Source organism: Sapajus apella, unplaced genomic scaffold (genome assembly GCF_009761245.1).
Source record: "Sapajus apella isolate SASKATOON/1434 unplaced genomic scaffold, GSC_monkey_1.0 scaffold61, whole genome shotgun sequence".
NCBI classification, from domain to species: Eukaryota; Metazoa; Chordata; class Mammalia; order Primates; family Cebidae; genus Sapajus; species Sapajus apella.
Window position 1 is genome coordinate 7361603 of NW_022437001.1, and position 21298 is coordinate 7382900.

The 21298-nt window shown below is 40.1% G+C and overlaps 1 protein-coding gene across 3 annotated transcripts in view; it reads right to left on the reverse strand.

The window, feature by feature from the left end:
* Positions 1–21298, reverse strand: part of MMAA (metabolism of cobalamin associated A) — a 38301-nt gene that overhangs the window by 4203 nt on the left and 12800 nt on the right. For all 3 annotated transcript variants that reach the window (XM_032246466.1, XM_032246468.1, XM_032246467.1), the window contains exons 2-6: positions 14395–14899; positions 11529–11651; positions 7883–8053; positions 3198–3283; positions 171–320 (exon numbers count right to left, since the gene is read on the reverse strand). In XM_032246466.1, coding sequence (XP_032102357.1) covers positions 171–320; positions 3198–3283; positions 7883–8053; positions 11529–11651; positions 14395–14839 — 975 coding nt within the window. In that variant the 5' untranslated portion in view covers positions 14840–14899. The remainder of the gene's footprint in view (positions 1–170; positions 321–3197; positions 3284–7882; positions 8054–11528; positions 11652–14394; positions 14900–21298) is intronic.

The window sequence follows — 21298 nt, forward strand, 5'->3', positions numbered from 1 at the left end:
GATTATATTTCAAATCATCACTACACACTCCGGCTTTGTCATGATTTTTAAAACTATAATCTTCACAGGGAAGCAAGATTGATTATATGTCTACTTTGGGACTTACGTCCTGTCTTCTAATGTACACAATCCACTCAGAGTGAAAGACACAGAATGCAGTGCAAGCTTACCTTTGGTTTCCAGACTTCTGAACGTTTGCGGAGTAATTTCAGTGCACTCACATACTCCGCCTGTATTCTTCGAGCTGGCACAATCAAGTCTCCATCAGATTTAGTTATAGCTACCAGATCTGCCATCTCGATTATACCTCTTTTGATACCCTAGAGAGATCAAAAACATTTAATGATGCCCAAAATAAAAATGGGAAAATTAGTCAATGTTAAGAGTTTGAAAGTCATATATGTCATTAACCTTTTATCCCTATCCTCCTAAATCCTGGATGTCAAGACACAATTACTTGACAGAAATTACTCAAAAGCATTGGCCATTGGGATTACAGAAGTTGTCTGTAATATCTCTTCCAAATTTAGAGACTAACATGTTGAAATACATTCAAAATTAGGGTAAATACATCAAGCCACAACATGATTGAGGCAGGGAAGTTCACATTGTCTCATGATGGAATCTGCTTCTCATGAGCTAACATTGCAGGATACAAAACCATCCATCATTAAGGTTCTTAAAAAGTAAACACACCTATCATTAACATCTGCATTTCCAGAAAAAAGTCTTTGAAATTTTCCTTAAAATTAGGATTTTATTTTCAATTTGCATTTGAGGAAAAATAATCTGATGTCTAAAAATATGTCAATATCTTTTTTATTATTTCTTTTTATACTTTGTATTTTTCTTCCTTCAGCTTTACGTGGACAAACCTCAATCTCTTAATTCAAATAATGTTACATAAAAATATTAGAAATAAAGGATGGGCCGGGCGCGGTGGCTCAAGCCTGTAATCCCAGCACTTTGGGAGGCCGAGGCGGGTGGATCACGAGGTCGAGAGATCGAGACCATCCTGGTCAACACGGTGAAACCCCGTCTCTACTAAAAAATACAAAAAATTAGCTGGGCATGGTGGCGCGTGCCTGTAATCCCAGCTACTCAGGAGGCTGAGGCAGGAGAATTGCCTGAACCCAGGAGGCGGAGGTTGCGGTGAGCCGAGATCGCGCCATTGCACTCCAGCCTGGGTAACAAGAGCGAAACTCTGTCAAAAAAAGAAAAAAAAGAAAAAAAAAGAAATAAAGGATGAAATCCAAAAGCCAAATCTTATTTGGTAAATACAGATTTTTCTATATAAGATTAAAATTTCTTTTCAAATATTTTTTAATAAAACTTTCGATTATGAAATTCTAATAGATAATGTTCCTAAATCAGCAGCCATAGTCTGCTATCACTATGCTTTAGAATTACAAAATTCAAATGGAAATATTATATAACAAATAATTTGTCTGGGCTAGGTGTGGTGGCTCACACCAGTAATCCCAGCACTTTAGGAGGCTGAGGCAGAAGGAATGCCTGAGGTCAAGAGTTCAAGACCAACTTGGGCAACAAAGCAAGACCTCACTGTAGAAAAAAAAATTTAAAAATTAGCTGAGAGTAGTTGCACATGGCTGTAGTCCCATCTACTTGGGAGGCTGAGGCAGGAGGATAGCTTGAGCCCAGGAGTTCAAGGTTACAGTGAGCTATGAGCATGCCGCTGCACTCCAGCCTGGGCAACAGAGTGAGGCCCTGTCTCTAAAAAAAAAAGAAAAAAATTGTCTGGTCTTTGGGTTTCTGGGAGGTAATCTTTTTTTTTTTTTTTTCCACTACACCTTCATTTGTCTAAGAGAAAGCAGGGAGGTAATCTTTTAAGTTCTAAACTCCTAGAATTCCTGTTATTCATGGGAGGTGCCTGGGGCCATATCTGAGTTTATACAATGAGATCACTCAGGATGACAGACTGACCATGGCAGAAAGACCTATCATGTAATTAGAGGGTTGAGGTTTTATGCCATGTGATATCAACCGAACTTCCAGGGAGGGGACGGGGGGGGGGGGTAGAGATCAAGTTCAGTTATTCAATCAGTCATGCCTATATAACGAAACCGCAAGAAAACCTTGGGACACCAAAGCTCAGGAAGCCTTCTGGTTGATGATACACATCAATAGCCAGGAGAGAAATATGTCCTGAGGACACAGAAGCTTTGCATTTGGGCCCTCCCAGACTTCTTACGCGGCTCTTCATTTGGATGGTCCTGATTTGTATCCTTTATAAGCATGCTACAATTGTAATATCTTGCTTTCCTGAGTTCTCTGAGTCATTTAGCTCAGGGGTCTCCAACCCCCAGGCCATGGAGGAACTGAGCCTCATAGCAGGCAGGCAGCAGGTGGGTAAGCATTACTACCTGAGCTCTGCCCCGTGAGATCAGCGGTGACATTAGATTCTCCTAAGAGTGCAAACCCTATTGTGTATTACACATGCTAGGGATCTAGGATGTGTACTCCTTATGAGAATCTGATGCCTGATGATCTGAGGTGCAATAGTTTCATCCTGAAACCATCCCCCATTACCCCTAGTCCATGGAAAAACTGTCTTCCATGAAACCAGTCCCTGGTGCCAAAAAGGTTAGGGACCGCTGCTCTAATGAATTACTAAACCTAAGGGGCAATGGAAACCCTAAAATTTATAGCCAGTTGGTTAGAGGTATGGGTGGCCTGGGAACCCTGGATCCTGCAGCTAGTGTCTGAAGTGACAGGAGGCTTGTGGAGGACTATGCCCTCACCCTATGAAGTCTGCACTAACTTTGGGCAGTAGTGCCAGAACTGCAGTACAGGAGGAAAGAATCCCGTTGTTAAAACATATAAACTAGGATAGTGGGATCCCAGTTATAGCTTGTGAGGAACTTTTGAATCAAGTGTCCTAACAACATCTACGCAACAATGGTCTCTTCTGGCTCGAACTATCCCTCATTTCGATCATGTTGCAGACAGAAAAAATTATGTTGCATAATTTTACATTCTCAGGGTTATATATTCTATTCCTGTCAGTTGGGAAAAAATACAGAGAATCTGCCTTTGATTCAGGTATTTTAGCCAACATGAATGATGCTCCTTTTTCTAAACCATTATCAACTTAGTTTACAAAAACACAACATTGGAAATTTTTATTTTCAGAGACATACACTTTGTATTTTGGGGGGAAAAATCAAAACAATTACCTGCAACTCATCTCCTCCTGCTGGTGGCAGTAGTAAAACAAACATGTCAACCATGTCAGCGACAGCAAACTCTGACTGACCCACACCTGAAATTTAAAATCACAACTATATCCTAAAATATTCATCTTTATTAGATTTTCTCAACTACACTGACCATCATTTTCATTCTACTTCATTCACTCATACTAATAGTCACACAATCAACCTGGTCACCATTTTAAACATTCCACTTCTGAAGAATGTATTAAATGTCTCTATCTTACCCTCTAAGCAAACCAGTTATCCTTCCCAGCTCTCCCCCTCTGTTCTTGGATTGAATGGAGAACCTAGAAGCTTCCATCCTCTCCTCATTCTCACAGCTCTTTCTTGGCTTCCCTTTCATCAGCGAGCAGCTTGAACACTGTGACTCTAATCTTGAATCATGCTTGCAAACACTTTCATTTTTTTTGCCTTCTTGTCCTCACACTTGCCTGCAAACGCCCAATTATGTATGGATCAATCCAACTATGTGTGCTCTTTCCTCCATAAGCACGTGAGAGAAATTCTTCAACTCTGTGGACAAGAGACAGGACAGGCAGCCTCTGCTGCATCTTCCTTGCTGCCTGGCCCTCAGTTGGCCTCCATTCCATTTCCCACAGTATTCACTGTCCCATAATCTCCCTGCTTGAAGAGGACCACATCACCCACTTCACAGAGGAAATAAAGGCAAGAACTTCCTCACCTTCTCCCTCTCTGGGACTCCACAGTTAACAAGACAGAAATACAAACTCAGCCTTACTGCCTATCTGCAGTCTCAGTGTAAGAACTATTGACTGAAAAGGAACCTCTCATTCCTTTCCACTTCCTCTGGGTTCTTGCTGATTTTTATCTTAAGCTCTCCTTTGTTTATAGGCTCTTGCCCCCCAGCACAATACATAAATTGTGCTTAAATCTTTCTCATCTTAAAACCACATAAAAGAAAACACCAGCAACAAAATAACAAGACAAAAAAAAACTCACAAACTCCTCTGACTATCACCATATTTCTCACTTTTTTTTTTATACTCAAGTTTCCAGAAAAACGGAATTTATGCTTACTGCTTCCATTTCACTTCATGTTCATCTCACCCCACTTAAAACTGGCTTCTAGCCTGGGTGCCTGATGTAGTGAAACCCTGTCTCTACAAAAAATATAAGAATTAGCTGGGCATGGTGGTGTGCCTGTAGTCCCAGCTACCTGGGAAGCTGAAGTGGAAGGACAGTTTGAACCTGAGGGTGGGAGGCTGAGGTTGCGGTGAGCTGTGATTGCACTGCTGCACTCCCACCTGAGCAACATGGTGATACCCCATCTCACAAAAAAAAAACTTGCTTCCACTAAAATTCTGGAAACTCTTTCCCTTTCTTGGTGTGATGGACTTAGAGTTGCATATTTAATATCTATTCTTCCCTATTTTCTTACCCCAATGTTATTAGGAGTATCAATGTATCAGATGAACGACCACATTCACAAGATCCCCTTGCAGCTAGATGTGATGAATGAGTCAAACCAAAAGTCATTAGATGGGGTTTCCAGAAAAGTGTTTTAAAGATGGCTAATCTAGCTATACCTCTTCTGCCACCCATCTGCTTCCTTATTTCCCTTTCCTTCTTCCTTCTATGTGGAACGTGAAAGTGTCAGTTAGAGCTCTGTCAGCCATCTTTTAACCATGAGCAAACTGGAGGACAGAAACTGAGTGCTAAGAACGGTGAGCAGGCAGACAAAAGAAACCTGTGACTCTGAGGGCACTGTCAAAGCACCACACCTACTCTGGGCTGCCTGCCTCTAGCTCCTTTTTGATTTTGGTTCTTGCTCTGTTGCCTAAGCTAGAGTGCAATGGCACGATCATGGCTCACTGCAGCCTTGAACTGGGCTCAAGCCATCCTTCTGCCTCAGCCTCCTGAGTAGCTGGAACTACAAGTGTGTAACACAATGCCTGGCTAATTTTTTTTTCTTTTTCTTTTTTTTTTTTTTTCTGGTAGAGCTGAGGTCTTGCTATGTTGCCCAGGCTGGTCTCAAACTCCTGGGCTTGAGCAATCCTTCCACCTTGGCCTCCTGAAGTGCTGGGACTACAGGTGTGAGCCACCATGCTTGGCCTCAGGCTTCTTTGATTTTATTTTATGAGACAGAGGCTTACTCTGTCACCCTGGCTGGAGTGTCATGGTGCCATTACAGCTCACTGCAGCCTCGAACTTCCCAAGCTCAGGTGATCCTTCCACTTCAGCCTGCCAAGTAGCTGGGATTACAGGTGCACGCTACCATGCCCAGCTAATTTTTTTATATTTTTCTGTAGAGACAGGGTTTTACCATCTTGCCCAGGCAGGTCTGGAACTCCTGGACTCAAGCAGTCTGCCTGCGTTGGCCTCCCAAAGTGCTAGGATTACAGGCTGGGGCCACAATGCCTGGTTTAGGACTCTTTTATTTCGAAAATAACCTCTTTCTTGTTTGAGTCACTGTTATTTTGAGTCTCTGGGAAAAGTAGCTAACTACAATTTCCAGGTAAAATATGTGGTTTTTAAGGTGCTCTTCTTCTTTGATTCTCTTAATACCACTCAGGCAACTAACTCTTCTTTCACCTACTCTTTAATGGTGGAGTTTCTAAAGCTCTGTTGTGGCTATTGTTATGAACTGACTTGTGTTTCCCTCATCTAAAAACATTCCTATGTTAAAGTTCTAACCCTCAAGGTGACTTTATTTGGAGATAGGGCCTTGAAAGGAGCAATTAAGGTTAAATGAAGTCATAAGGGTAGGGCCTTAATCCAATAGGACTGGTGTCCTCAAAAGGACAGGAAGAAGCACTAAGAGAGTAGAGTGAACAGGAAGAGACAAGGGAAAGTAAAGTGAAGATGCAGCAAAAAGGCAGCCATCTACCTACAAGACAAACGGAGAGGTCTTAGGAAAAACCAACCCTACCAGCACCTTGATGTTGAACTTCCATCTCCAGAACTGTGAGAAAATACATTTCTGTTGTTTAAGCCACCCAGTCTGTGGTATTTTGTTATGGCAGCCCTAGCAGATTAATATAACTATCTTCCATTTTTGTCTCATATTTTCCCCAGTTTATCTGAACCAAATTCTTAAAATATGAAACTATGAACTATGCTGGTAACTGTTAAGTCTGTATTTCTCATTCAGTCCTTTTCTCTTGAGACACACAGTCATTCGGACACCTAATAAGCATTTCACACTTAATATATTCACAACTGAGCTGATTGTTTTCCTCTCTGCAAATCTACTTTTTCCACAGTATTCTCTATCACCTGCAATGCCCCTTCCTTCCTTATCTTACATCTTATTATGGATGAAATCCTGCCCATTTATCTTCAATGTTTTGTTGATTCATCTCATCTCCATTCTCACTTCCTCTGCTTGGTTCAGACATCTACCATCCCCTTCTGGGATAAGTACAGTAGTCTCCTTATTCGATTCTGGTCCTCCTTCTAACCGTTCTATACTCTGCTGCCAGGGATCTCTCCAAAATATGTATCTGATTTTCTCACTCTCCTGCTTTTCCAGCAGCATCTTCCCACTCCTTTCATGGCAAACTCCAGAAGACTCCTTGGGATGGCATATAAGGTCCCTGACAATCTGGTCTGGCCTACTGCTCCAGCTGACCTCCCTTCACTCCCTGCTTTCACACCCCATGCTCTCAGTATCCTGAGCAAACTGCACTTCTCTGGATGGGCCATGTTTTCTCACTCCCATCTATCTTTGCAAATGCCCTTTATCCCATACTTTGTTTAACTCCAATTCTTCCTTCAAAACTGAGTTCAGCTGTCACCTCCTCTAGGAAGTCTTTACTGGGTCCCCAAATCTGAGTTAGGCTGTATCACATTTATCACACAGTAATATAATAGACTGTCTCTCCACAAGAATGAATTTCTTGGGGTTTTCATTTCAGTATCTTCATTGCATGTAAGTATAAGCTAAGGATATAAAAAATGAAATAAAACATATCTGCATTTTCAAAAGGCACCCAACTACATTAATTTTCTATTTTTTTTTTTTTTTTTTTTGAGACAAAGTCTCACTCTGTCACCAGGCACCAGGCTGGAGTGCAGTGGCTTGACCTTGGCTCACTGCAACCTCCATCTCCCGGGTTCAAGCAATTCTCCTGCCTCAGCCTCCCAAGTAGCTGGGACTACAGGCGTGCGCCACCACGCTCAGCTAATTTTTTTGTATTTTTAGTAGAGACGGGTTTCACCATGTTGGCCAGGATGGTCTCGATCTCTTGACCTCGTGATCCGCCCGCCTCGGCCTCCCAAAGTGCTGGGATTACAAGCATGAGCCACCACGCCCAGCCTACATTAATTTTCTTAGTAAACATAGTAGACATACTAAATGTACTTAAACAAAATAGGTGCTGTGCTAAAGCATCATTTACACAAGTCATCCTAATGTTTACAGTTCTCCTCTGGCGTGTATAACATACCACCTGTATAACAGTTATCCAGATAGATGGTTTATTTTTACTTTTTAAATGATAAGATCTTTGAGGGTAAGGATTATAAACTACACATTCATATCCTCTATGGAGTATGGGATATCTTGTATTTAATTATACATTTAGCAAATACCTGCTGAATGAATAAAAATAAGTTGTCACTCATCTTTATATAGCATTCATAAAATAGTATATTGTTGTTATGAAATAGAATATCACACTCACCTACGGTTTCAATAAGAATTATGTCATATCCCGCTCCTTCACACAACAGAATAGCTTCATTTGTAGTCCTTGTCACACCTCCTAAAGTTCCTCCAGTAGGAGATGGCCTGATGTATGCATTCATATCTCTTGATAATTCGGTCATTCGGGTTTTATCACCTAACAGTGATCCTGAAATACACAGCTACATTTTATAATCGTAGAACCGTTTTACGGGTCAATTATCAGGCAGTTTCTAGAGGCTTCATGCCATTTCTCCGGAAATCTCAAACTGCATTTCATATTACTCAGCTTCCCTCCAACTCATTGTATACAATGAAGTCAGATTAAGCTTAACATTTCAAGCCCTTCAAAACCCATCATTTATGGCTTCCCACCGACCAAAGGTTCCTATCTAGATTCTTTAGCTGCATCTTACCTGTCCAGTTCTGGCTTCTACTAGTCCCCACACCAATCCGCTGTTCCAACCAGGGAGATTAATATCATCTTAACATCACTGTGTTTGCTTCTTCCCATCTTTTGTTTGTGCTCTCATGCCACAAGTATCTCTCGGTTTCCTCACTGCTAAGTTACAATGTGTCAAGCCCACGGTCTGTAATCTGGCTCCACCATTTCATACTATTCAATTTTGAGAGGTCACTTTACCTTCCTGAACCCTTCTTTCCTCAGCTACATCACGAGGGTAATATGCTACTGGGAGAATCAAATGTAATTATACCCAGGAATGTGCTTCAAAAACTGTTAATAACAAGAACACAGAACTTATCCACCTCATAAAGATCAGTAAAAGTCCTTGTTCCTTCATACAATCTGCCTGGAACCTTTTCAGTCCATGCCCATCTCTGTGAATTTCTATGGTACAACAGCTCTCAGTGTATGCCAGCATCCCGGAGGGCATAAGAGAACTTTAGTGTCCCTCCTATTTCTATTATCTCCACGAGCACCCTCCACTCCTCATTCTTTTATTTTTGCAAATGACATTTTCTCAACCTTATGTAAGTGCTACGCAAATATCTCTTCAAGCTGCCCCTTCTGCCCAGTCTGTTGCTTCTAATCGCCTACTACTTAGAAAATTTGGAACTCTCACTGAATGCAATGTAAGCTAAGTTAATGGATGGACAACTATTCATACAACACATTTTTTTGGTTTCCTATCTTATCTCTTTCACACAGTGGTTCTCAACTGGGGGCAATTTGGCAATGCCTAGAGACACGGTTGCTTGTCACAAGTGAGGGGTAGGGTGCTACTGGCACCTACTGGGTAGAGGCCAAATATGCCGCTAAGTAAGCATCTTCCAATGCACAGGACAGCCACCCACAGCAAAGAATGATCTGACACAAAATGTCACTACTGCCAAGGTTGAGAAACCGTGCTTTAGCGTAAGTCTTTGCCTACAGGACCACGTCTTACATATGTTTTACACTAAATGCTTAACCAAGTGTTAAGAGTAGGCACTCAATAACTGTGGAATGAAACTGGTTATGTTTTTGTGTTCACTGTAGTATAATATTTTGACAAACATCAATATTTACAAATTCTAGAAGACTGAAAGTCCCAGGACTACTATTACCTTCTACTATTTTGCTTTAGTCATATAATAACATTTGTAGGTATACCGCTGTTCTAATCTGAGTATTTATTTTCCCTCTTTTTAAGAGCTACTTTTTCTACGTAGTGTTAAAGATTGAAAAGTTTCTTAAAGACATACTCTTCTACAACTAAATGCCAGTTCAGAGTCTTCTCATGGGTTCCAATTCTAGAGCACATATGTGCCCCATACCTCAACTTCCATATTTACTTCACATACAACCTTTTTCTAAAGTAATTTTCCACATGATATAATTTCTGTGTAAGTAAACAACCTGCCAAAGCTATACTTTAAATTACTACCCTATAGATCCCATCACACTGAAGTCAACACTACGAAATTACTCTCCCATGTCTTAGCCAGCAATTCCAAAACTGTTAATTGCAGAATCTCAGGGAGATCTCAAAGCTATCACAGGGGTTCTGCGAATTCAAAGCACAAAAATGATTGAGTTTAGACCAAAAAACTAATGCTTCTTAAACTTTAATGTAATGCTATTTTTCAAGTGTATGTATGTACTGATGTAATAAGGTAGAAATTTATAGTGTTTAGTCTATCGTATTTTTTTCTTTCAAAGTCTATATGATTTTTTGCCTTAGAAAAGGACCCTTATTTTTTGAGAAGGGTTAGGAACTACATAGCCATGTAACTTTAGACTATTTTATGATCTTATTTTTGTCTATTATTATCTCAAGCTATTATTTTCTTTTTCTATTGTAAGTATTCTAGAATGTTGTGAAAATGGGGGAATGGCCTTCTCACCTACATATAAATGAGGGCCACTTATTTAAAAATCTTTTATTAAGTATATACTTTTAACAAAGTTCTAAAGCTATAAATAAATTATACAATACATTGACATGAATTTAATTCTGAACGTTGGGATCAAAAATTTTATTTTACAGTTAACTTTTTTCATTATAGTGACTCAAAAATTTTGAAAGTTCTGAGCTAGATTTCTCAATGGGTGGTAATAGGAATCTTCCACATCTATATCAACCCAAGTCCCTAAAATATGATGACATCACCATTCTGAATTTTAGTATTAAACTTGCATTATTACAGAGTATACAAAAACCAAATACTTCCAAAAAGCATCTTGTATTTACCCCTTCACAACACACCTTATATTGTAATGGCCTGTGTTTGTGTTTCCCGTGTAAGATGAACGCTCCCTAAGGTTAGTACGGTATCTTGTTCACCATTATATTACACAGTTTAAGAACCTTCCATGTACAATGCCTCACCTACAGAAGACACTCAAATACTTGTTAAGTAAGTAACTATAACATGGAAAGCTGAAATCATAAAGAGGGATAAGGGAAGAAAAAAAAACTTTCCTGAGTGTTTATATGGTATGCTTTCTGTTTTCTTTAAATGATCTTTTGGGGAACTAAGCTTATATTCATTTTATCTCTGATGAGCTGCAAATTAAACTTTGAGTGACTGCATGACCTCAAATCAGAAAACATTTGCTGAACACTCTGTGCAAAGTACAATGTACTATGCTAAATGCTCTAAGGGGAACAGCAGTATATTACAGCGTCCCGGTAAGAGCTTTCTGTTTAACTGAACATATTATATAAACAGTTGACAATTATATACAACAGTAAGGTTTTTTTTTTAAAAAAGCTTAAGAGATGTTAAAACATGAGGAAAATGATGAATGAGTAAGGACCTATTTTCTGAATTGTACAGGTCCTAATGAAGCCAGGGAGAAAAAAAAAAAAAAAAAAAAAAAACAGGAGCAAAGAGGGGCCTGGCCTTATGCATGGGAGCCAAAGGACTGAAATTTCCATTTGATCATCTTCAACTTCTGGCACCTGTTATTGCAGTTTTCTGAGTACCCGGTGAGCTATCCACAAGCTGGCCTCCTCTGAAGAGTACAATGCTCCCAAACTAGTTCCCTCAGCTCCCACCTAACTACAGAACTCCCTTCCTTCAGCGAGACCAAACTTAGCTAGCAGTCAGAGGTCTCCCAACTGTGCCAATTCCTACTAAATTGTAACAGAGAGCCCCCAGAGCCCTGCAATTTAAAAAGAATCAGCCATACTTACCACCACTAGTACAAGAAGAAGGGTCCACAGCCAGCACAGATAATTTGTGCCCTCTCTCAGTAAGCATTTTTCCAAAATATTCTATAAATGTTGATTTTCCAGCACCTGGGGGCCCAGACAATCCTATGGTAGAAAGAGATCTTCTAATTCAATGAAACAAATGAAATCAGAACTATGATCAGTTTTACTGAGTAAAATATTAGACTACCTTCTATTTCTCCTAATGTATTAAAATTGCAATTATATTTCAACATGTCCTAAAACGGCAATAAAAGTCTGTTTCTTTATCTAATTCCTGAGTAATAGAGATATACAAAGGAAACACTCTGGGTTCCACATGTTCACAAGATTCACTTTTAAAAATTACAAAACATGCTTTGCTTTTGTACTATAATCTAGATCTTCCTGGACAGGCTTCATTGTCTCCGTTGTTAATGTGCTCAATTTCTACATCTGCCCATCTCTCACCATGGTCAGTAATTATTCTACCTACCTTAGTTCTGTACACTTCTTCCCACTGGAAAAACAACTCATTATTCTAGAAATTCCCAGTGATTAAGAAAACAATTTTCTATTTATAAAGGATCATCTTTTTTCTTCATCTCACTCATAACTCAAAGAATATAAACTGAATCCTGAAAAAAAAATAATTTATGTTAAGAAAAGCAGAAAACTCCCCTACTGAGAGAGTTGGCCAGTGCCTGGCAGGTAAGAGCACACACCCTGAAGCCACACAGCCAGTTCTCACTCTAGCTCTGGCTCTTACGAGCTGTGTGATCTCGGGTAAGTTACTTAACCTCCTTCTGTACCTCAGTGTCCACTGCGATAAAATAGATTATAGTAATAGTATCTCTCTCTTCAGGTTGTTTTAAGAACTATATGAGTCAATGTCTGCAATGTTTAGAACAGTGTATGGCATAAGAGATATGTAAGTGTATATTCAATGAAATACATAAAACATAGGCATTTAACTAACTACACTCAAAGTATGTATAGTGTATGGTATGCCTGACTCCTTACCACAATTCTTAGGGCAGATCCAATCCCTCTCTTAAACACCTTTTTAGGTGCTGAATAAACATTTGTTGCTTTTACTTATGATGGTGAAAACATCACTGCAATAAAAACACAGGTTTATCTGGCCTCATAAGATCAAGATGGAAGAACCAGAATAGCACTACAAAGTTAGGTGTGAACTGCTAGTTAATTCCAGATATTTCTGTGACATTTTCTCAAAGATTCTCTAAAATCTAGTAAGTAGGCACTTTGTCATAACAAGAATTTCTCTGTGGGAGTTTGCTATTATCTTTGTCTAGCATACATAAAGATTATTAACATCCAATGCAGTACTCTCAAAATGAAAACCCCTCAGTGAGGACAGAAGATTAAGAAGTTTGAAAAATGGGGACCAGTATAAATACTGGTTGGTGAGCTATTTTGAAGTATCTTTAAGGCATTTTATGATCATTACCCTAAAAACTAGGAGGCTTTCGTCTCTGCATTGCCAATAAACTGTGAGATAAAAGTGTAATGTAACATTAAATTTTAAAAGTATTTACCCTTTCTCCACAAAATTTTTGCACTTTAACCACCAAACCAAGCTGCTTTTAGCAGGAAGGTTGGGTCAAATCACCTAGTTCACCACCATGGGACATTCTCATTCCATCCTAATTCCATCCTAACTGCCTTGGTTGATTCCTGCTGGTCAAACATATCCAAACCGCTTTACAATGCCCAATTTCAAAACCAAGTCAAATTATTCAAGAAATCAAATGAACATCTAATAGACAGAAAACAAATAAATATGATCTCTTTTTTAAAGTACATTTTGATAGGCTGAGCATGGTAGCCCATGCCTGTAATCCCAGCACTTTGGTAGGCAAAGGTGGAAGGACTGCTTGAGGCCACAAGTTCGAGACCAGCCTGGGCAACATAATGAGACCCCATATCTATGAAAAACTTTTTAAAAAATTAGCCAAGCATTACGTTGGAGGCATGATGTCATAGCTGAGCATGATGTTGGAGCTGTGATCATCACTGCACTCCAGCCTGCGTGACAGAGTGAGACTCCAACTCTAAAAATAAAAAAGCTGGGCGCAGTGGCTCGCGTCTGTAATCCCAGCACTTTGGAAGGCTGAGGGAGGTGGATCATTTGAGGTCAGGTGTTCAAGACCAGCCTGGCTGACATGGTGAAACCCGTGTCTACTAAAATTACCAAAATTAGTGTGGCAGTGCACGCCTGTAATCCCTGCTACTCAGGAGGCTGAGGCAGAAGAACTGTATGAACCCAGGAGCCGAGATCACACCACTGCACTCCAGCCTGGGCGACAGAGTGAACTGACTCAAAAAATAAAAAAAATTAAAAAAATACATTTTGGTATTGAGATGACTGTATTTACAGCCACACTCAGAAACTCAATAAAGAGTACCTGAAAGAAGTGAGACTTGTCTATACAAAGACTAATAAAATATCTAAGAGGCAGAATTTTGAAATGTGATAATTATAGTTGATACGACAATAAACCAGGGAATTCACTTTGGATTATTAAACAGAAGGACTGCCAGAAGAAAAAGGTGTAAACTCACTAACAGTTCTTCCTATGAATATTTCTATCCTAGGATCAAGAGCAAGATTCTTGCCAAAATAAAAATCTTATATTATTTTCTTAAAATACATAGCCTTGGTTCAAATGATCATGGCAATTTTTTCAACTTAACTAACATTTGCCATGAGAAGTCATTTAAAATTTATCCAAATATGTGAAAATGGCCCCATTCAATTGCAAACTATTTAGACTTCTTTTAAAAACAGAACACCGAGAATGTGTAAAAGTATCTACTGAAAAAAACACACAAAAAAACTGACCTACTCGAAATGCTAGTGGTTTTCCTTCATTTGATTGTTCTTGTTTTCTGTGGTAAAGTAATACTTTCTGAAGAAGCACCTGGGCTAACTCCTTTTTCCTGCTGTGAGTTGATTCTACAAGAGTTATGGCCTCTGCTAAACAGGCCCTTTGCCCTTGGATTAAACCAGTATAAAGTTTATCCACAAATCTTTGCTCTTTATCACAAAGTTTTTCTGTGTGGTCCTTTAAGGTTGTTTGTACACATAATTTTCTCTTTAAACCATCTGACAGTAGCATCCACTTTGTACAATGGAGTCCAAGAGAATTAAATGGCCGAGCAGATGAGATTCCTGATCCGAGATGAGTCTGTGAGTGAAAGATGAAGTGGTACCATCGGAAAGGTGCTCTTAAAAGGCCTTTTAGGAAATGCTGGTGAGGTTGTGGTAGCAGCATGGGCATATTCATTTTATTTGTAACTGAAGAAAACACTGGGTGCGTTTTGGCTCAGTGTGATTTGCGACCTTCCTAGAAGAAAGAAAAACATGTTAGCCAGTCCAATATATAACTAAAATACTGAAGTAGTAAAATTTGAAAGCATAGTGTTTCCCCCATATTCTAAACCACACATAATCAGAGATTTTGGTGGTACAAATGCATGAAAGTTTTCTTACTAAATAAAGAGAAGAATCCCTTTATGGTCACAGTTAATATTCAGAGTTACCCAAATAATGGAAGTACTACTGTACTGCGAAGTGGAATTTACATTAAAATTTTCTTCTAATAAAAACTGAATATATAGAATACCACTAGGGTAGAAACTTTATGTTATGCTTTCTCTTACATTTATCTTAACAGTTTCCTCAGGTCAATACACCAGATTCTGAAGCCCAGACAAAAGATTTCAAAAAAAATGAATCTCTCTGATGCTGGCCTTGTATTCATTTTCTACAAAAGGAAATGTGATTACTAGGGCAGGCACTTCAGGCGTAAATTTAGACACATGTATGTATTCAATAGACTCACTCTTGAACACAGATGTATGCAAAGAGGAGCCTAACCTAAAGCACACAAACAAGCCATAAGTAAACCATAGGAGTTGTGTAGTAACCAGATCAGTGTATCGCAAAGTACAGTCAGAGCCATCTGGGTGTTTATTTAAAATGCACATTCCCAGCCCCACTAATCAGAATCCCTGTAGATTCACACTAAAGTTTGAAACACTACGAAATTAGGTAAGAATCTTTTTATGATGACACACTGATATTCTCTACTTCAAATTGTATTAAAGAATGAAGGATGACATGGTATCTGAGTCAGGGCAGTGCAGAGGTTATGAGCCATGGTCATTACGAGTCTCTGCTACTTAAGCCAAAATGAACTTAGGAAAGTTACTTGACCAATCTGTGCCTCAGCTTCCTCTGGAGTAAAGAGAAAGCAGGGTAGTTGTCAGAGCAAAATGACAATTCTTGTAAAAAGCTTACAACAGTGTCTACCATGGAGTAAGAGCTCAATTAACCTTAGTTTTTATTTTAATTACACTAAGTTATGAAACACTGGTAATTCTTCCAGTAGCAAACTAAAATTTACAGTTATCTATAACTCACCCCGTCTGGGTTTATGAGTATCTGTAAACTTTGGTTGATTTTCAAGCACCTTGTGGCACGATGGAATAAATTATTGCTCCAAGATCCACCTCTACGTGGTACTTCAAGGCCAATGAACATAAAATTAATTTTAGCTACTTAACATTCTATTAGGTAGAAAGAATAGTTTAAGATTTTTTAAACTGGCAGAACTATAAATGCTCATCAGTTTTCCAAAAACAGCTTTTTTTTTCCTATTTGGGGGGGGTGCATTATTAATGTCTATTTGTACAAAACTAGCATTATTCTAAAAGGACAATTAAAAATGTATAAAAGTTTTTCTAAAAAATAATTTTAAAACATCTACTATCACCTTTCACACAAACACACAAAAAGATATTCAAAACAAAAATTTAAGAGTTTTAGAAGTCTGTTTTAGCAGCTCTCTTTCAATACCACCTTTAAGCACAATTCTCATCAACACCACTGCCACTACCAACAGACTGGAAGCTCATAGGCAAGAACTGTATTTTTATTCAACTACAATTTTCTAAGTACATACTACTTTTCAGGTTCCATGATAGGTGATAATAATAATGGTGACTATAGTAATGGTACTGATGGTGATGACAACAGTATCTGATTATGTTGCAGCCATTGTGCCATAACCTTCTATTAATATATTAGTTCCCTAGGGCTGCTGTAACAAATTACCATAATTACCATAACAGAATTAGTTACTTGATTACATTACAAAGACTGTTTTTCCAAATAGGGCCACATTCACAGGTTTCAGGGATTAGGATGTAGACATATCTTTTTGAAGGCCATCATTCAACCCGCTACACTCTCTTAGGTAGAATGCCTCATTCATTATCTTATCTTAAATAACCTAATCCTAGCACTTAAAGAGCTCACAGAGTAAAATACACCACATCAAAGAAAGGACAACGTGCCATGGGAACAGATAAGATTACAGGAACTCACTCTCCTTGGGGAATTCAAGTCATAGAGGAGTCTATGTCAAGACTGAGTCTGAAATAACAAAAATGTTGAAGAAGGTTGAGGCAGGCTTTCCAGGCTGAGGACTTAAATATGCAAAATCAGAGTTGGGACTTGGTCTCGTCCCTGTCACGTCAGAGAAAACTGAGAAATTCAGTAAGGCAGAAGCCTAGGGTATATGGAACAACTCATAGGAGATAAGGCTGGACCGGATGTAAACTGAGGTCAAGAAATTAAATTTTGTCTCGTAGGCAGTGGACAAATGACAGACACCTTTATGGAGGTGATATAATTAACTCTGCTTTTGAAGAGATAACTCTAGAACCAGTGGCATGAAGTCAAGAGTGATGAGACTTTTTAACAGAGCCCAGTTCAGGAAGCCTAGCAAAGGAGATGATGAGGACCTGGACTTAGGCAAGGTATTAAGGAATGGAAAAGAAAAGCCTGATTTAAGACCTTTTTGACCTAGTTTATCTTGTTAGAATCCTCAAAGGTTGACATGGACCCTGGCACACTGCAATTGCTTAAATAAAAAGAAGAAAAGAGCTGCTGCTGATATGAACTTATTTCATTCCCCAAATACCTGCCACATTAGAGTTTACAAGCCACTTTCAGATCCTTCACTTCACTTTATTCTCCAGTTAATTCCATGAGGGCAGTACAGCAGTTATTATTCTCATTTAACAGAGGGGGAAATGAACCCAGAGAGTTGAGTGATTACAGTCACAGCCAGTGGCAGGGCCAAGATTCAAACCCAGGTTGTTTGACTCTCTATGGCAGGCATTCCTTAATAAATTATGTTAAAATAACAGAGAAGTCCTTTGGCTAAAAGGGAAGTAGATATTAGTAACTCTGCCCACTTCTGAAGTGAGTAAGAAGTACTTTCAGTTGCAGTGATGGTGGTGGCATGAGGAGGAGCCAAAGAACAGGCAGAGGAAATCTGCAGGATATAAAACATTCTTAATATCAAATCTAGTCCTGTTGACCCATAGGGGAGATGTTGTCATATGTAGTCTAAGAGCAAATTAGAACTATTTAACATTTGCTCCTTAATTAACAAGTCTTACCATGACTACCTCCTATTACCAAACAAGTTCAAAAAAAGAGTGACAGAGGTGGTCAGGGGCGGAGCAAGATAGCAGAATGCAAGACTCCACCAATCATCTTCTAGCTGGATTTAACTTCCTATCACTCAAAGAGGCACTGAAGAGGCAGGAAAAATCGTTTTGAATCCCCAACGCCACTCCTCTCCCATTCCCTGGCAGTGGTGGCATGATACAGAGAGCATTTCTGTGCACCGGGGAAGAGGAAGAACATAGCAGTTTTGAGGCACTGAACTCAGTGCCGCCCTGCTATAGCAGAAAGCAAAACCTGAACAAACTCACTGGACACCGCACACAGAAGGAACATTTAAACCATTAAACCAGCCAGAAAGGAATGGCTGTTCCCAGCAGTCGGAACTTGAGTTCCCTGAGCTTACACAAGCCTTGCCACTGTGGGTTAAAGTGCTCTAGTGTCCCAATTAAACTTTAAAGGCAGTCTAGGCCACAAGGACTGCAACTTCTAGGTAAGTCCTAGTATTGAACTGAGCCCAGAGCCAGTGGACTAGGGAGTTTAGAGGCGGAACACAACCCAATGACACATCAGCTGGGGCAGTGAAGGGAGTGTTGGTATCACTCCTTCCCTAATCCCAGGCTGCACAGCTCACAGCTACAAAAGATACCCCTTCCTTCTGCTTGATTAGATGAAATAAGAGTGGGGAGGACTTTGTCTTGCATCTTGGATATCCTCAGCCACAGTAGGATGGGGTACCAGTTATAGTCATGAGGTTTCCCTCCCAGGCCCTATCTCCCGAATGACATTTGTAGATTACCCTGGGCCAGAAAGGAACTTGCTGCATTGAAGAAAAGGAGCCAGTCCTGGCAGGATTCATCACCTGATCACTGAAAAGCCCTTGGGCCCAGCAGCAATACCAAGGTACCACATCCAGGGCCTTGGGTGAGACTCTGAGACTTGCTGGCTTCAGGTGAGACTCAGCACATTCCAAGCTGTAGCAGGTATAGGGCGAGACTACTGCTTGCGAAAAGCAAACAGAAAAATAAAGGGGAATTTGTCTGGCATGTTAGGTACCAGCTTGGCCACAGTGGGTTAAAGAAACAAATGGGCTCTTGGGGTCCCCAATTCCAGGATTTGGCTCTTCGATGGCATTTCTGGGCCTGCCCTGGGCCAGAGGGGAGCCCACTGCCCTGAAGGGTGAGTCCCAGGTCAGGCATCATTTACCACAAGCTGACCAAAGAGCCCCTGGGCCTTAAGGGAACATCATCAACAGTAGTCTGGTACATAGTATTCTTTGTGGGCCTGTGGTAGTGGCAGTCATGGGGTGAGGTTCCTCTGTCTTTAGAAAAGGGAGAGAAGTGTGGGAAGGACACTGTCTTGTGGTTTGAGCACCAGCTTAGCCACAGTAGAACACAGCATCAGGTAGATTTCTAGGGTTTTCGACTCCAGGCTCTTACTCCTGGATGACATCTCTGAACTTGCCTGGAGCAAGTTACCACCCTCAAAGGAAGGACATAAGCCTGTATGGCTTTGCCACTTGCTGATTGTATAGCCCTAGGAATCTGAACAAACACAAGTGATAGGTAGTAGTTATAGTGGGCCTTTTGTGAGACCCAGTGCTGTGTTGGATTCAGGTCTTATTCAGTACAGTCATAGTGGTGGTGACCACAGGGTTGCTTATATAACCCTATCCCCAGCTCTAGGTAGGTAGGTCAAAACAGAGACTCTGTTTGGGAGAAAGTATGGGAAGAAAACAAGAGTCTCTGCCTGGTAATCCAGAGAATTATCCAGGATCTTATCCAAGAGCACCAAGGTAGTACCGCTATGAATCTGCAATGACCATAGTGTTACTGGGTTTGGGGTGCCCCCAAATGCAGATATGGTTTAAATCAGAACACCCAAGCCCTTTCAAATATTTGGAAAGCATTTCCAAGAAGGACAGGTAAGAACAAGCCCAGACTACGAAGACTCCAATAAATACCTAACTCCTTAATGTCCAGACACAGACAAATATCTATAAGTATCAAGACCACCCAGGACAACATGACCTCACCAAATGAACTAAATAAGGCACCAGACCAATCCTGGAGAAACAGAGATATGTGATCTTTCAGACAGATAATTCAAAATAGCTGTTTTGAGGAAGCTCAAAGAAATTCAAGAGATAGCTGAGTGTGGTGGCTCACATATGTAATCCCAGCACTTTGGGAGGCTGAGGTGGGTGGATCACTTGAGGTCAGGAGTTTGGGACCAGCCTGGCCAACACGGTAAAACCTCATCTCTACTAAAAATACAAAAATTAGCCAGGTGTGGTGGGTGCTGTAATCCCAGCTACTTGGGAGGCTGGGGCAGGAGAATCACTTGAACCTGGAAGGTGGAGGTTGCCGTGAGCTGAGATTGCACCACTGCACTCCAGCCTGGGTGACAGAATAAACACCATCTCAAAAAAAACAAAAAACAAACAAACAAAAAAGAAATTCAAGATACCACAAGAAAGGAATTCAGAATTCTATCAGATAAATTTAATAAGGAGATTGAAAGAATTTAAAAGAATCAAGCAGAAATTCTGGAGCTGAAAAATGCAACTGGCATACTGGCGAATGCATCAGAGTCTCTTAGGACAGTCTGCTTTTTGATCAAGCAGAAGAAAGAATTAGTGAGCTTGGGCCAGGCATGGTGGCTCTTATCTGTAATCTCAGCACTTTGGGAGGCCAAGGCATGTAGACGCCTTTAACTCAGTTTGAGACCAGCTGGGCAACATGGCAAAATCCCATCTCTACAAAAAATACAAAAATTAGCTGGGTGTGGTGGCTGCAGTGCCACTTACTCGGGAGGCTGAGGTGACAGGATTGCTTGAACTTGCAGTGAGCCCTGATCACCCTGATCACACCACCTATACTCTAGCCTGAGTGACAAAGCAAGACCCCTATCCCCTCCCCCAAAAAAAGATAAAGAATTAGTGAGCTGAAGGTGGGCTATTTAAAAATAAACTGGGAGAGAAGACAAAAGAGAATAGAATAAAAAGCAATGAAGCATGCCTCCAGGATCTAGCAAATAGCCTCAAAAGGGCAAATCTAAGAGCTACTGGCCTTAAAGAGGCAGTAGAGAAAGAGACAGGTACAATGTTTATTCAAGGGGATAACAGAGAACTTCCCAAACCTAGGGAAAGATATCAATAGTCAGTACGAGAAGGATACAGATCATCAAGCAGATTTAATTCAAAGACTACCTCAAGGCATTTAATAATCAAACTCCCAAAGATCAAGGATAAAGAATGAATCCT